The 17,476-nt window shown below is 40.1% G+C and overlaps 1 protein-coding gene across 1 annotated transcript; it reads right to left on the reverse strand.

The window, feature by feature from the left end:
• Window positions 1-439: 439 nt before the first annotated feature.
• Window positions 440-16,015, reverse strand: slc18a2 (solute carrier family 18 member 2; the record flags this gene model as incomplete). The annotated part of the gene is made up of 15 exons (XM_080740726.1): window positions 440-550; window positions 1,748-1,881; window positions 4,633-4,752; window positions 4,893-4,956; window positions 5,500-5,551; window positions 6,108-6,186; window positions 7,548-7,643; window positions 8,147-8,207; window positions 8,740-8,783; window positions 10,288-10,377; window positions 10,536-10,628; window positions 10,805-10,888; window positions 11,020-11,078; window positions 13,207-13,543; window positions 15,883-16,015. 15 exons carry the CDS (start codon window positions 16,013-16,015, stop codon window positions 440-442), a joined length of 1,557 nt encoding a protein of 518 aa, XP_080596852.1.
• Window positions 16,016-17,476: the final 1,461 nt, after the last annotated feature.

The raw sequence follows: 17,476 nt of genomic DNA on the forward strand, positions 1-17,476 counted from the left end.
GAATCACTATTTTTGAGTCCATCATCTGATCCTGTGCTCTTAATGAGGTGCGCCATACGTATATTCCACAATAACTCATTGTATAAAAATCAATGGATAAAGAACACTTATTGATAAGTTAGATCAACTCCAACTGAACACTTTCTTTTCAATATCAAATAAAACCCTGCTTTTGACACTTTATGTCATTTTACCCCATTGAATAAGGCTGTTGGCTAAAAATAACACCTCTCAAGCGAAATAGCTTGCAACGACAGGGCACGGAGAAGAACAACTTTGGTTTACTCCAGTACGATCGCTAACAGGACACGTTAACAGTTAAGACCGAACGTAGGACATTCACATGGAAACGGCGTGGGTCTTTTTTTGCGCTGTTCTTTTTTTTTTTATACAACAAAATAGATCATCTGGAGGGTTGACCTGCATGGCTGGTGTCACATTATTCATAGTCATCGTACTCTGGCTCCATGTCATCATCACCCTGGTGGTGCACCCCCTGTGTAGAGTACGACCGTGTTCTCATTGAACAGTTGGTGTCCATCAAGATAGCCTGAGGAGAAAAGAGTTTGTTGTGAAGTTTTCACCAAAAACAATGCAACTACGACATTATGCAGACTAGTTAATCATTATAAATATTTGGGGTCATCCCTATGTTCCCCAGGTTCTCTGTGCTCACTGGGTTCTACAGTATGTTCCCGTCTTAGGGTTAGGGTTAGATTTAGGTTTATGGATAGGGTTAGGTAAGCGGGGAACATAGAACATGGGGAACATAGATAAAATAATTGTCTTTAAATCAATGAATCAACTGCTTTAATGTATTGTGTGAGTCAAGTCTAATGTCTTCGTGACTGATGAATGAATGCATGTAGCAAATATGTCAAAATAATGAATTATATCTGTCTCTTCAGACATGTTTTTGGACAGTATAAGGAGCTTAAAATAGTACAATTATACAATTGTTAAAAATCAATGAGATTAAGAAATGTATCCATGGGGCACTGGTAAGAGGAAACTGTGAGGTGTATTGATTAAATCATGTGTAAAATAAGATTAGAGTAAATAGGTGTTGAGGACAGATGCAGTCAGCAGGTGATGATGGGCGTTAGCAGACACAGGGTGGTGACAAGCAAATGGAAAGAGAGCCAGGCAAATGAAGCTGGGGGATGGGTGTACACATCACAGAGGGGCCAGGGTGGGGTTTGCATGCAACTCAGTAACACACATTTTCATCTGGTTTCATATTATTCAATCACATATGTGTTTATTTCTCTTAAGCCTGTGTGTGTGTGTGTGTGTGTGTGTGTGTGTGTGTGTGTGTGTGTGTGTGTGTGTGTGTGTGTGTGTGTGTGTGTGTGTGTGTGTGTGTGTGTGTGTGTGTGTGTGTGTGTGTGCGTGCGTGTGCGTGTGTGCGAGTGCATCTGTCATATCGTTGTTGTCGGGTAGAAACCTTGTATGTCCAAAACACTTATCTTTTAAAAAATGTAACTAAACTAGCCGATCTACAAGCACACAACGACTCGCACCGCAAGGTGGTGTGTGCTTGTAGATCTGTTGTTTTCACTACTTTTGTGCGACGGCCTTGTATGAAGAAGCAGGGATTTACTTCGCGAAGAAGCGTACAAATTTGAAACTTGGAGATACGAGGTTTCTGCCCGACAGTGACGATTTGGTTGTTCTACTCTATAATCTATATGGATGTGTATTGTACATTGTATGTGTTTTCTGAGATGTGTGCATCAGTTCTCACTATTTTCTCTTCTCGTGCTGCTGGATTCCTGAGGAAGATGCAGAGAGGAGCGAACAAAATGTCTACTATTCCAATGATGGTCATCAGTGAGGTGAAGCCAAACTTCTCAGCTATGGAGCCTCCGATAGACGGACCTGGAGTTGTATAGAACAGGGGTTCTCAAACCTTTTTAGGCTGTGACCCCCAAAAATAAACATATTTGAACTGGGGACCCCCACCCTGACAAGCACTTGGAAATGTAGGTATTACATTTAATGTGACTCGGTTCCACAGATACATATTGTGAAAATAGCAGATCTACGTGCAGCATGTAGATCGGCTATTTTCACAATGTTCGCCTCTTGCTTACTTAATATTTGACAGTTTGGCCAGTTTGGTATTAAAACGGCCTTGAAAGTCCTTAAATTGTCACTTTATAAATGTGCAGATACCCTGTATACACTTATACTGTGTGTTGGTTTGTTTACCATTGAGTGAGAAAATAAATTACATTAAGCTAATCATCTGGGGACCCTGCAAAATGATTTGGGGACCCCACTTGGGGTCCCGACCCCAAGTTTGAGAACCACTGGTATAGAATGTAAACAAGGCAAAGTAAGAGTAATGATGAACAAGTGAATGTGGCTCCATTACGATTCTTCCAAAGCCTGAAGGCAATAGGAATAATAGGAATATTAAACATACTGGAGGTTTACTGGCCTATCCTTTTGGTGTGGCATCCCAAGAGTGTCCACTGATCACTAATACTTAAAACAATCTGTTGTGCTTTGAATCTCTGGCTCTGTGCTGTCTTAGATTAGATGTAGGCACGAGCGTCAATAAGCTTCAACTGGGCACAGACACATACATCTGCAGTGCTCAAAAGGTTTAATTTCTCTCCAAAAGCTCTGGAATATGATGGAAGACATGATCAATGATTACTGTGACTATGGTAAGCTCATATTTCAAATCACATATAGTAAGAACCCCTGCACCTTTCACCATCAGCCCCCCAAAAAACCTAACCCTAACATATTTAAAAAATATATATTAATAGATATATTGATACATATTGTCATGTTTTAATATATGATTTAATATTATATATATATCGAGGACACCCCTAGGAGGTCATGTTGGAAGAAACTAAACAGCTGTTGTACTTCATATATCTGATGCATTAATGAGTAAGTTATGTTCTGTTTAATTGAAGGTCTATTTCCTTATTTGTCTGTCATTCAATGTTATATGAGATACTTCAATGGTTTCCAGTGGAAATAAGCTTAGTCTTTTCATGGATCTCCTTTTAGTAGACATTGTACCAGTGAACTGTACCGTCATGAAACTGTACCTTTTCCTATGCAAACTTCTAATAAAGTCTTCAATCAATCAATCAATCAATCACTGTAGTTAAATATAGATTATTTACCTTGATTTTACTATTTTTTGCCCTTTTCATAAAAAATTATCATTCCATTTTATTTTCAACATCAGTTCATCATTTCATCTACATTGAATTACAGTAAATAAACACAATATGAACTCTCACTCTGATCTCCAGAGGTCAATATCAATAATCCCAAATGTATCCCATTTTATTTGGCTTCCTGTATTGTTATAGTTTCGGTTTGTACAGTACAGTACATACCTTCTATGTCAATATCGTACTGATTCTGATAATCTTAATGATGTTTCAAGGAAACTGGTTCTATTGCTGTAGGCGTTTTTTGTGGAAAATATTCATTCTCTATTGTCGAGTGTTTGACAGATACTGTATGTTGTACATTGACATTATCCAGCATTTCAGTTTTTAAAAGGTGTAAACAGACAGCACTTGTGCTGGCTTTAACCCATTCAGAACGGGTACATATTATTGTGTATCATATTTTATGCTTTAACTATTGAAAAATAGCAGATATACAAGCTCACAGCGCGGCACCGAGTGCCGCGCTGCAAGCTTGTAGATCTGCTATTTTTGAAAAATCATGACAATTTGAATTGACCCGATTCTATAAGTGTCTTTTGAATCCTTCTAAGGTTTTTTGGAAAAACCTATGTTTCTATGTCAACAATCTGGCTAGCCATCGTCAAAGAAAGGGTCCTTTTCACTTCAACTGGAGCTCAGTTAGTCTGTTCTTGAGAGACTGCTATGTCAGTGGTTCTCAAACCTTTTCATGTTTTTCATGTTTTTCATGTTTCATGTTTCCCCTAACCGACATCAGTAAAAGATTATTTTGTTTCTTACTATCCTAACCATTCAAAACACGACCCACAGGATTGGGTTGTTTGTTCATCGGATGTGTACAGGAGCATGCTTGGACCAATCATGCTCCTGTAATGTGAACGTGTTGAAACGTGTATTCTAACCATACGAACACTAGTGTCCTTATTCTGTGACGAAAAATCGACAAACATCAAAGATGAAGATACCGTTTGTAGTGTAGCGCAAAAATAGGAGGGGGCCTAGTATAGAGCTTTAACCCATTCAGAACGGGTACATATTATTGTGTATCATATTTTATGCTTTAACTATTGAAAAATAGCAGATATACAAGCTCACAGCGCGGCACCGAGTGCCGCGCTGCAAGCTTGTAGATCTGCTATTTTTGAAAAATCATGACAATTTGAATTGACCCGATTCTATAAGTGTCTTTTGAATCCTTCTAAGGTTTTTTGGAAAAACCTATGTAACCTTTTCATGTGAAGGACCTCCAAAATGATATTTATTTGTCCACGGACCCCCTTCTCAAAATATTTAGTTCCAGGGACCCCGCAGAAGCAAAATTTTAGTTACAAACGTTCGCTTAAATATATATTATATACAAGATTTGCACACATTTTCACGACTTTTCAATAGTTAAAGCGTTCAATAGTCCTAGGCCTAAATTAGGTTAAACAATTCTTACCTAAAGCAAAGCCCATGCAGAAAGCCACATCAGCAATGGCGTACACACTTCCATAGACAGACACATGACGCAGGTCCACCAAATACCCCATTATAGGCATCATAGAGGAGTCCACCATGCCTGTTTCAGGTCACAAAACATATTTACACAATCTAATAGCAAAGATATAATGTCCATTCAACTGCATAAGGGTTTATTTGATTTGTAATCTCAATTGTATCTGATGCTTTCAGTACGTGGATAATCTAATGTGGACTTACCAATGGCAAAACCAACACCAAAGTTTGGAACAATCAGACCATAGATGTCGCTGGCAAAGGGCACCTGGACCAGTGAATGGAATATGGAAATACAAACAACATAGAAATAATTAGAAATCCAGTCTTTGCGGTTCATCAATCATAATCTCTGAATATGGCCTCATTAAAATACAACAAAGGACAATAAACATGCTGTACAGTAAGCATACAGAAAATGATACATGGATGAATGGCTGGTTGCTTTTGCTTAAAATGATAAAATCCTTTGTCAAATATGGTTGTTACTGTGTGAGTCAAAGATCTGAAACGAACAGAATGTATTTGTCAGCCTTCTGGTTGGTCCCTGACTGACCAACCAGCAGGCTCTATCTGCCTTGTCCCGCCCTGGTTCCGCCTTTTTGATGTTGAATTTGCTAAAACATAATTTTTGGAGAAATAAAAACATTTAAGAACATGCCAGTCACTATACTGCCACTGAGCAGCTCCATTTGACTGAAACCAAGTTTGAAATTAATTTAATGTAGGTCTATATATAAAAATAAAAATAAATACATATGATATCTGATTTGACGAATAAACAAAGCCATGTTGTCTTAATCATACTCACACAGATTATGCTCAGCCCTACCAACAGCATCCCAATCAGAGCACACAGCCATCTGAGAGAGAAAAAGAGAGAGAGAGGGAGGGGAGACTGCCTTAATAGGAAGTTAATTTGAACAATAAACATTATACGTATATTTAAAACCCCAAAAGAACCCTGTGAACTCTGTATTGCTGGAGGCTATAATTTGGGAAATGTCATAATATGTTTTATCATTCTAGGAATTGTATTGCTGAAAGAAACAAGAGACCCAAGAGGTGATTCTGTTGTTTTTAGCGAGGGATTCAAACCATCAAATAAAAAAACTAAACAAAAACGACAAACTCCAGGTTTGATATAAACAAAGCCAAAGCTAAAACTAACAATATGAATGCTCATGATGATGTCCACTGTGTCATTGAGAATTCAATAAGGCATGTCTGACAACAACAAAAAGAAAAAGTACAAACTCATTTAGAGCTCCTTAGAAGCAGCAGAACCAGATAGCAAGGCCAGAGAGAGCGAGAGAGAGAGAGAGAGAGAGAGAGAGAGAGAGAGAGAGAGACAGAGACAGATAAGAGGAGATAAGAAGATTGGTTCAAGGGTAAAAAAAGAGTAATATCCCTCCATACCTCCCCATCTTGTGTGCCAATGAGCCAAAGATGTACGTTCCAATAAGGTAGGAGATGGATGCAGGCAAGAAGGCAACGCCTGGGAGACAAACAGTGAGACAGCGGGACTGCATGACTGAAGGGGAGTGTGTGTGTGTGTGTGTGTGTGTGTGTGTGTGTGTGTGTGTGTGTGTGTGTGTGTGTGTGTGTGTGTGTGTGTGTGTGTGTGTGTGTGTGTGTGTGTGTGTGTGTGTGTGTGTGTGTGTGTGTGTGCGTGTGTGCGTGCGCGCTGTGTGTATGCATGTGCGTGAGAGTGTGTAATTGTATTACTACACTTGTAAGGGCTAAATGTTTCACATTTTTCTGGTCCTCACAAGAGAAATGCTTGTTATTAGGAAAGACTGGCGGATTGGGGTTGTTTAGTTGCGTGCCAGTGTTGTGTACCAAAAACAGCAGCTATACAATCTCACAACGCGTTGCACGGTCGCAGCGTGACACGTCGTGAGTTTGTAGATTCTACAGTACTGTATATGGCTATTCTCAATACCGGCATACAAAAATGGATTTGGATTAGGATGGCAAATGGCCATCAGAAACTTTGAATGTTCTCACAAGTACTATACTGTACAAATACTGTGTGCGTGTGCGCGTGTGTGTGTGTGCGCGCGCATGTGTTTGTGTGTGTGTGTGTGTGTGTGTGTGTGTGTGTATGTGTGTGTGTGGGGTGGGGAGGTGTCTAGATAAGCAGGCTCACTATCAGTTCTTCATCACAGCTGTGTTTCTTCTCTGGTGGTCTGAAATGAAGATTTGTGCTTCCCAACTGCCGGCGTATGACACCCTAATATCCTGTCCCGTACTCCCCCAGCTTCTCCCCTTATCTGACAGAGACCTCATAGACAATGAGCTGGATAAAGGAACTAATAATGCTATAGAAGAGAAAGGGAATTGGTGGGGCTGTTTGTGTAACACGTTCAATGGACTGGAAAAAAAACTGTGTGGCTTCTTGCCTTTCTTTAAATAACCTCATTCACTAAACACATGGAATCCTCGATAGCAATCATCAGAAAACGGCATTTGATTTTTGGAGCCTCTTGTTTTTTTCCCCTAACCGACACGAGTGAAAGATTATTTGTTTCTTACTATCCTAACCATTCAAAACACGACACATAGGATTGGGTTGTTTGTTCATCGCTTGGACCAAGCATGCTCCTGTAATGTGAACGTGTTGAAACGTGTATTCTAAACATACGAACACTAGTGTCCTTATTCTGTGACAAAAAATTGACAAACATCACAGGTGAAGATAGCCTACCGTTTGTAGTGTAGCGCAAAAATAGGAGGGGGCCTAGTATAGAGCTCTGGGGTACTCCAGTCAACTAAATATATACAGTAGGGTTTAAGTGGTTAAAGGATACTTTTATTTGTGTGTTTGCATGTGTTTCAGCATATTTGCATAAATACCCAGCTGCCACTTTCTGGCGCACATGGTCTCCATCATCCAGATAGGTAAGGTGGGCTCCATCATGGCAATGGCCATGTTTCCAAAACAAATGGCACCTGGGGATGAAAAAAGAGGACATGTGGACGCTTGGTTCATTATATTCTCTGCTTTGGTACCTCTCCCATTTCTCCCTCTCAGTCCCATCCATCCATGGATCTGCTATATGAAGCGACACACACAAAAAACGTATGTACGCACACACACATGCACGCACGCACGCACACACACACACACACACACACACACACACACACACACACACACACACACACACACACACACACACACACACACACACACACACACACAATCGCACATGCACTCACAGAGCCTATTCTGATGCAGAAATTACCCTTTTTAATATGAAGTGCTTATTACTTTCCCAACATGATAGAACAGATGACAGAATAGATAATACTGTTCTTAAACCAACAAATCAATCATAGGCTTATTTGTCTTCCACCACCATGTCTTGGCTCACTGGACAAACACAAACAGCCACCATGAGATGGACTTGAGTCAATATGAGTCAATTTAGTTGGTTTCATTAGTTTCTTACCAGCTGCAATTAAGATATATGGATCCTTCATAAGTGTTAACAATGGTGTCCCCTTCTGGCTCTGTAAAGAGAAACAAATACAATACATTTAAATTGGTAGAATCTGATTGAATTTGATTAAAAAGATCATTATAGATGCGACTTTCCTTTCAGTAAATATACTTCACTAAACAAAGTCCCAGACACCATCATTCTTTTCTACAAAAAGATCTATATTCTCATAATGTGTCGATTGAGATCTGATATTTTCAGCAAATGTTTGCCCCAGAATAGGAATCAAATAACAAACAGTTGTGAAAACATTCCAAGTTTTGTGATGCTTCCCTGGGGGACTGTACTGTATGCGAACAATAGTGTATAAGAAAATACATCTACATAGCTTACGTTTACGTAGTTGTACTTTTATAGGAGTTTCTGCTATGATGTAAAGTTCAACATATTATGATCATCTAGATTACTGTTGAAGTGTGGTCCTCTATGCAGACACTGCACAAACTGAAGCTTGAGTTACACTTAGTCATACGAGTATGGGTTTGTAAATCTGCTAATTATGGCACGTGACAGATGCACAATTAGGTATTAAACTATCTTACCTCTGGCTCCATCTTGGTCGGTTGAAGGACAAAGAGCTGGAGTGCTGTATGGACATAATTATTTAGAATAAGTAAATTCAATTTCAATTCAATTTTCAATTCAATTTAGCGTATACATACACACACATACTGTACCTACATATGTATATAGGCCTATATAAATTGAGAGCATGCTCTCTTTTGCAAGAACCCGAGTGATCACAACAAACAACAAAACAATTTTAAATAAAGTGCAATAAAGTGAACAATATAAGAAAAAACATCATTATGCAAATGAGAGCAACACAAAGCAGGTGCAGTCCTTCTATAATGCATCCTAAAGTAGTACCCTGAATGTCACTCTCTATAGCAGGGGTCTTCAACAGGGGGATACTGCAGGGGGTCCCGAAATTGTTGGAGAAAAATACGTTTTATATATTTTTTATATTTATTTAAAAAAAGAAAGAAAAAAATGTAATTTGTCTTTAAATATAAAAAAAACATGATTCTGTCTCTTTTTATATACATGATTATTGTGCAATTGAAAGATTGTTAGAGATAGATTGTTAGTATTTACATTGGTTCTCAGTAAATAAGGTATGTTTATAAATGGCAGTAGTACGGCCACTTGTACATGCATGTTTAAAATAAAAGCATGAATGTATTAATCTTATCTAATCTAATGCACAATAACATGGTATATTTATACACATGAAACACAATTTTATACAATGTTGTAGCCCCACCCCCACCCTACGAGGTAGGGGGTCCCTGCTCCATCTCCCCATCAGTTTGGGGGTCCCTGGTCTGAAAACATTGAAGACCCCTGCTCTATAGAGACCAGTTTATCCAGTTTCTGAGAGTCCTGGAGTTTATTCCATTTTTCTGGGGCATAAAAGGTGAAGGCAGCCTTTCCTTCAGCCTTTCCATTGTTCATTCGTGGTCATGGAGTGACAAATGTAATGCATCTTAGTTATCCTATAGTTTTTGAAGATGAAAACAATGGGAGCTTGCCACACAGGTGTTATCAATAAATAAAACACAAAAAGCCAGCTCAGTTTTTATATAAAATACAGTGATGAGTGTGAAAGCCATCACGGTAATTAAAGAGGTGGTGCCATAGTTTTGTACTTTTTCTGTTTTGTATGTGTCTATGGAGATCTTCCTCCAAGTATAATCATAATACCTGATGATTATGTTGTAGGGAGGGAAAAATCATGGCACCCCATCTTTAAGCGTAAAGCACTGTGGTAGACTGCTTAGAGAGGCTTTAACATGGATAGTGAAAGAAATTGTGCCGTGATTACCTAGGGACAAAAATACTTCAGGCTGAAGCATTTGTTGTCCCTCAGAGTGTGCAGCTCCTTCTTTTGAGGCTTTATCTTTTGTATTAAGTTGCCTTGCCTTAATTTGGACCTGCACCTCCCACACTGGGGTTTAGATTTGCACAAGTGTTCTTTGTTTATATATACATTATATATTTTATGTATAACAGTAAAAACTAATTTGAATTATTAATTATTTCCTTAACAGAAATAAATGTTTGTGCATTAAAGAATGTAACCCTACCTCCATCGAACACTGCCAGGAATGCCAGAATGAGGAATGGTGCGGTCTTCCCCACAAACTCATACATCACACTACCGAATGGTGGGCCCACTGTGAAGAACAGAATGGCTAGTCAGTGATAGTTAAATGGTTAAACGTACAATCAATGGCTTTTTGACACGCACGCACGCACGCACGCACGCACGCACGCACGCACGCACGCACGCACACTAACTCCAAGTGTTGTCCCTTTTTAGTATTATACCCACCTAGCACTCCCAATGCCAGACCTCCCAAAGCGACCCCAATGGCATGTCCTCTCTCCTCATCATCTGTGTACACACTGGCCAGCATTCCCATCCCTGCATCAGAGACAAAGATGAATGCCTCATTTTTTTAGCCTAAGATGTTTTCTGAAAAAGACAATTTCTTTGGCAGCTTTGTTGCATCTCAAGTATGCATGAAAAATACCGGATATCACATGCATGGAAACATGACTGTCACAGCTTAAAAATAAAAGAAACAAACCAAACCTTACCAGCCACAGAAGAGCAGGAAGAACCCACACCTTGCATAGATCTGGCCACAAACAGCAGAGCGTAGCTCGATGAGAAGGCGAACACTTGAGGACAGCAAGAAAATGTGAAATTCAGACAAAGAAAGTGGGAATGTCAATCATGGAATAACATTACAGCTTTGCATTTTTAAGTTGATGTCATTGAGGTTATATTTGAGGGACAGGGTGTAACTTACTGATGGTTGAGAGGAACATTATACAAAAGCCAGCAAATATAGGAATCTGGTACCCTATTCTGGAAGGACACAGAGACAGATCATTCATAAATTGAGTGCTATGGACATAACCATTTTCATTTTATAACATCAAATATATTGTCATTAAATCCACTCTAGTAAAAAACTAAAATATCTAACTAATAATTAGGGATGCACCGATATGGAAATTCTTGGCCCATACCGATACTGATGTTTAAAATAACAATTTAGCCGATAGCCAATACTGATACTGATATTTGTTTATTTCGTTTTTGGTGTTATTATTTCTCCTTTTGTGGATAAGAAATAACTGTTCAGAATCTACTCTCTTGATAGGCTGCAAATAACCAACACACCAACATAGCCAGCGCAATCAACAACAGATAAATATTGTTCACTGCCATCGTTTAGTGTCAGCTTTATTTGCCGATACGATATTGACCGATAACGGCATATAATCGGCCGATATCGATGTATATGGACGATATATCATGCATTCCTCCTAATACCAGTAAGACGCCTAAGGGTGAAAAGCGACATCGCCCTAAATCATCCACCTTCGTCTTTTTCCATTTAGAAAATGTTGTTACTCTTGTGATTCAAGCCCCACAAACAGCTGGTACCCAGATTTTATTCTGAAGTGACAAAATCTATCAGAGCTCTTCAGTCGTAGCTACTTGACATGCATGCATTGTCCATTGTGTAGTACATTGCCAGGAGTGAAGAGAAATAATAAACAAAAGAGGAATAGTGGGATTCTGCTCTTTGCCTTAATTACAGCATATTTATGTGCCAAGCTGAGTCAATAAACGGCACCTTTGAGCCACAGTATACAGTGTATATATATATATATATATATATATATATATATATATATATATACTGTATAGACCTTCCTCTCTCCCTTTCTCCTCAATTTCATCTAAACAAAAGATCTAGGATCTTTACCATTTTGTTTTGAAACTTGGCACAGGGACTGCCAGAATAACCAGAATAAATAATCAAGTCCTTCTCCATGACTTTCATTATCTTTATCAATCTGGCCCATTAAACATTTCAGGAACATAAAAGATTGATGGGTGTTGACTTACTGCAATTAACTTTAACACAATATTACAAATGTGTCCCCAGGCAATAATCTTGCAATAACAATATTCATTAAAAGTCCCAGTGTTTACATCCATTGATTCATTTTAATAAGTGTACTCCTACTATTAATGTTGAGGGTAATTGTGAATATTCAGTACCTCATCCATTTCGAAAAGTCAACCATGCACGAAACCAAATAAAAGCGTTTACACATGCAAAGACACACACCCACACACCAGCACACGCACAGTGAATCACTAAACAGGAATTCAGCTACTGTACATGTGATTCAGCTGGATTAGATCTACTACTGTATATCTGCCCCCAAAACAACATCAAACAAACACGATTACCATACAGGCCATTTGATTGGAAGTCTGTTACTGCTCATCCTCTCCAATTTGCCCGCTGTTGCCTCAGATAAGGACATTCTGTAAATCTTAATCTGTTCTGACCTTTGACTAGCTATTAAAACACAAGAAGACTCATCAATCATCAGTGAATCATCACATCGCCCATAGGGTATAGCAGGAAGCTTGGTTCACCCAGGAGGTACATAACAGTAATCCATAAAATGTATGTACGCTCTGGGCTGAGAGTTGAACTCTGACATCATTTGCACTCAAATATTGTGCAAATATGTCACTCAAGTTCAGGATGAATCCTGTTTAGTCTTCCTGATGAACAGTCACAGTGTGTACCATAACAATGTGCAAAATGTTTGAATTGCATCCGCAAAGTAATCAAAGTAGATGGACAACCAACAAATAATATCAAGCGAAGATCCGTGATAAGCTTGCCACTGAGATTTAGATCAACTCAACATGGTTACATAGTTTCTAATTTCTGCACTTGTTGCCATGTCATTGAGATGCCATTATGATGTGTGTGAATGCATCACGCACGCGCGCGCGCACACACACACACACACACACACACACACACACACACACACACACACGACAGATAGACGTTACTGCCCCAGCCTTCTCCCTGAAGCGTGGGAAGAACTGCGATTTATTCCAACTTGGGTTGATAAACACATGCACAGCCATGAGAACCCAGCCAGTCACCCACCTGTTAGTGAGTGGTCCAATGAATGGATTCGTCATCAGCTGAACGGTGGCCTTGGAGGCAAACAGTAGTCCCACTTTGACATTTTCATTGCTATGGTCTGATTTGGCACATTCAGAGGAGGAGTTGCTCTGAGGGACCAGAGGTGCCGATGTAGTGGATGGAAGGTCCACGTCTGTCGGTCTGACCGTTGCGTTTCCACTGGTCACCCTAACTGTGTTGTCATACAAGGACACAATGCTCTGGAAGGTTCTAGGAGAGCCCTGCGGTGAGGGGGTGTTGTTGTACACTTGAGTCACTGGCTCGTCTATTGTGACCAGGTAGCTGGGAATGATGGGAACTGGTGGGGTGGGAAAAAAAGACACAAGAAGATTGACTGAAATGTGACAGGTCCTCTGGCTGATTGTCACTGGTAAGTAAAGGTATCCAGTTGTCATTATTACGTTATGTTACTCATTCAGGTTTGGTTAAGTAACCAAAACATCAAGTCAAATGTAGGACTAATAAATACAAATAAAAATAGGCCTTATTATAGCTCAGAAAAAAGTAAAAGAATAAAAAGTGAAGCGCAAGATTAAAATCACACTCGTGTGAACTGAGGTGTGTGTGTGTGTGTGTGTGTGTGTGTGTGTGTGTGTGTGTGTGTGTGTGTGCCCCCTGTGTGTGTGTGTGTGTGTGTGTGTGTGTGTGTGTGTGTGTGTGTGTGTGTGTGTGTGTGTGTGTGTGTGTGTGTGCCCCCTGTGTGTGTTTGTGTGTGAGTGTGCCTGGCCTATGCCTGGCCTATCCTGAACAACACCGCCCCTCCCTTAACATGTGTGGTCAGAAAAGGTTACTGCAGGCTACATACCCGGAGACAGACAGACAGACAGACAGACAGACAGACAGACAAACAGACAAACAGACAGACAGACCCACACACACGGCCACGTATAGGAGCGTTGTGACCACCGCTCAAAAATGATAAAAGACTAATAAGCAAGGGCATCTTAACTCAGCCACAGCTGGGAAAGGCTAACCTGAAGAGGTGGGTTATTTGAGTGTGGTTTTGAAGTAAGGGAGGGAGAGGTGTCTTTAATATGGTTGGGGAGTGCATTCTATGAGGGAGGGGGAAGCAACAGAGAGAACCCTGCCCCCCTATGGTACTTGGCCTTGGGGACCTCCAGTCCCCAAGTAATAATTTTCATTGAGATAAACTACTTGAGTGGTGTTACTCAGTAACAATAAGTTGGAGATTTATAGCCAAAGACAAAGAAACGAACCTTGGGTGACAGGGCTTTCTCAGTTGCCCCCCCCCCCCTTTAAGAACTCACTCCCAGTCCCAGTTCACATTAAAGCCGCCCCCACCCTTGCCCCGTTCAAAACCTCCCTCAAAACCCACCTTTTCAGACTCACATTCCCCAAGTCCAATGGCCCTTTTTGCAATTTATTTGCCTTTTAACTAGTTATTATTCTCTTATTAAAGTGTTTCGGTTTTTGTTAGTTTGTTCTATATTGTAAAGGGACTTTCAGTACCAAGAAAAGCGTTATATACAATTATTGGATGTATTGAAAGGTGAGAACACTATGTTATCTTCATTATTTATTATCTATCAAGTTCCGCCCGACAGTATAAAGGCAGGGCCCTTAGGCCTTAGCCAATGAGTTGCAATTGGAAATTGTGCGAAAAACATCTGGGAGTGGTGTTAGCTGGAGTAGAGACAGTTAGTGCTGCAGAATATAGTCACGTTAGGGGACATCATGGACTCACATTTCTTTACGAGCGAGCCCACACTGTTTCGTAGGAACAGTATTTCTAGTTATTATTATTGTTATTAGGCCTATTACAGTATTATTATAGCCAGGCCTTCTCTTTCTGTAGAAAACTGAAGATCCATTAATAGCTTATCCAGCGCGTGTGTGTCTGTTACGTGCGTGAGTGGACGTGTGCGTAATCAATGGACGTGTGCGGTGTGCGTAATGGATGTGTGCGCGTAATGGATGTGTGCCACGGGCAGGATCTCTTCCCTCAAAACAGCAGTTAGAATGTGACGGCAGAGCTTTTATTTTCAAAGAATAATGCTGTGCCTGTGATCAAGAACCTGGCACGAAATATTTTCCAAAAATGGATTGACTTTGAACATTAATTAGCCTATATTTCTATAATGATCAGTATTTTATTACTGTTTATTATTAGGCCTCGCTACTTCTTAAATTAATACCAGGATGTCAGTTGGTAAGGCAATAGTGAATTTGGATTCACACGTGGTTAAAAAAACTTTTCTTTTGTCATGTCCCTGGAAACAACAAGAGATAAATCATAGGCTGAACACAATTTTACGATGAATGTGTTGCTTAATTGGCAACATAGCTGTTTGCCAGAGCGCTCTTAATTTAGCCTTATCTCCTGATTGTGCCCTGGGGGCTGCATGGGGCAGTCCATTAAAGCATCTAGTTATCCTCACAGACATCATATGACACTTGACAGGCACGACTCTGTTTTGAATTTGACAAACAGAACATCAAAACGACGTCTTTAGAGAAGGACAAATATAAATACATAGGCTACAAAACTAGCCTAAAAAAACACATTTTAGTAAAAACAGGCTAGTCTGACGTCAGTATTTAACAGCCCACAACAGTGTTATTTGGCTCTCTGATCACAGATTGGTAACAGGTGCGTGTGAGAAGAGCTGCACCTACCGACGACTGTCAGGAGCATGTTATCCAGGAGCAGGGCGACGAAGACGATGAACAAAATGAGTTTCCTCGACTGCCTCTCCTCTCTGAGCCAAGTTAATAAGTTAAATTCTCGAAGTGCTTTTAATCTTTCCATATTTCCAAATCCTCAATGGAGCGAGCGAAATAAATATTCGCTCTCTGGGGGGGAAATAGAAATGTGTGCGCTCCGCCTGCAGAAAGGAGAGTGGTAGGTCAGTAACCTGCATGCTGAAAATACTGATTATTCTGCTCTCTTTCTATATTCAGTCAGCAACACATAATGGCAGCTTGGAACATCAAGACAGGCTATATTATGGTCTATGGAATAAATCTCCCAACTCTGAGTTTTAAATGTCTCACATGATTGCATTAAAAAATTAAAACAAATAAAAAATAAAACAATGCAAGACGTTAAGAAACTTAAAGTTGACTTAAACTTGAAACAAAGTAGGCTACTGTAATAATTTCAAAAGCTTACCTCAGATGCACATTGGCAAAATCCCTTTTTCCGCAGCAGTGGTGAAAAGAGGAAAGATGCCAGGTCTACTTGAGTGATCGCTGACGTCATGCAGTCTTATTATGAGCGTCCCCTCTCCTCTCTCATCAGCCGGGAGCCACATGCATGCAGACGCAATGAAGCGTCATCTATACTCCCACGTACGACGGTGTCGCATAGCAAATAGAACTCAAGCATGCTCATGACACTCTCAAAACAAAATGGAGACAGGAGACAAGATGATAGAGGGACAGTGAGACAGGATAGACAGACAGATAGGAGACAGGATTGAGACAGACAGAAAGGAGACAAGAAGATAGAGACACAGGTAGATGACAGACAGGAGACATAGAGACAGACATGACATGAGACAGACAGACAGGAGAGAAGATAGAGACAGACAGATAGGAGACAGACAGTGCAACATTACCACTACTTTCAACAAATCTTGGAAATAAATGTGAAACATTTTGAATATTTTTGAGAAAGACATCTTGTACATGGCCAGGGGGTCCCTCCCTGGTATAAAATATTTTCAGATGGGGTTTCGTGGTCAAATCCATATCAATTTGCAGAATTGAAAAATAACCATCTGGTCTACATTGTCGTTTGTGGTGTATTGAGAGATGTTATATCTAGGCTACCGACTGGAAGCTGAAATCAGAATTTTGGCCTATCCTGATCGGAATCATTTTTTATCAAGTTTGAACTGTTTTGTTCATTAGATTGAGCCACATTCAAAGGTGGTCTGACATTTCAGACATGTCTCAGTCTGGACACTGAAACCTGATTTATACTGAAAATATCAGATCTACAGGCTCACAATGCATAATGTAACACCTTGTGAACTTGTGTAGGCCTATCTGTTATTGCGACCGTCAGGTCGCAGTTACTATCAAAACCTCCACCGGAGGTTAGTCAGTCCGTCCCTCTGTCAGTCATGTCACACGTCACACTTTTCCCCTACTCATATCTCCGCCACCGTTGCCCCGATCCATGCCAAACTTTGCTCACACACTCCTTGGCTGCCAAACCACAATCTCCAACCATCGACTCATTTCTCACATGGCCACTGCTCCT

The sequence above is a fragment of the Nannobrachium achirus genome (assembly GCF_963921795.1).
Source record: "Nannobrachium achirus genome assembly, chromosome: 13".
Taxonomy (NCBI): Eukaryota; Metazoa; Chordata; class Actinopteri; order Myctophiformes; family Myctophidae; genus Nannobrachium; species Nannobrachium achirus.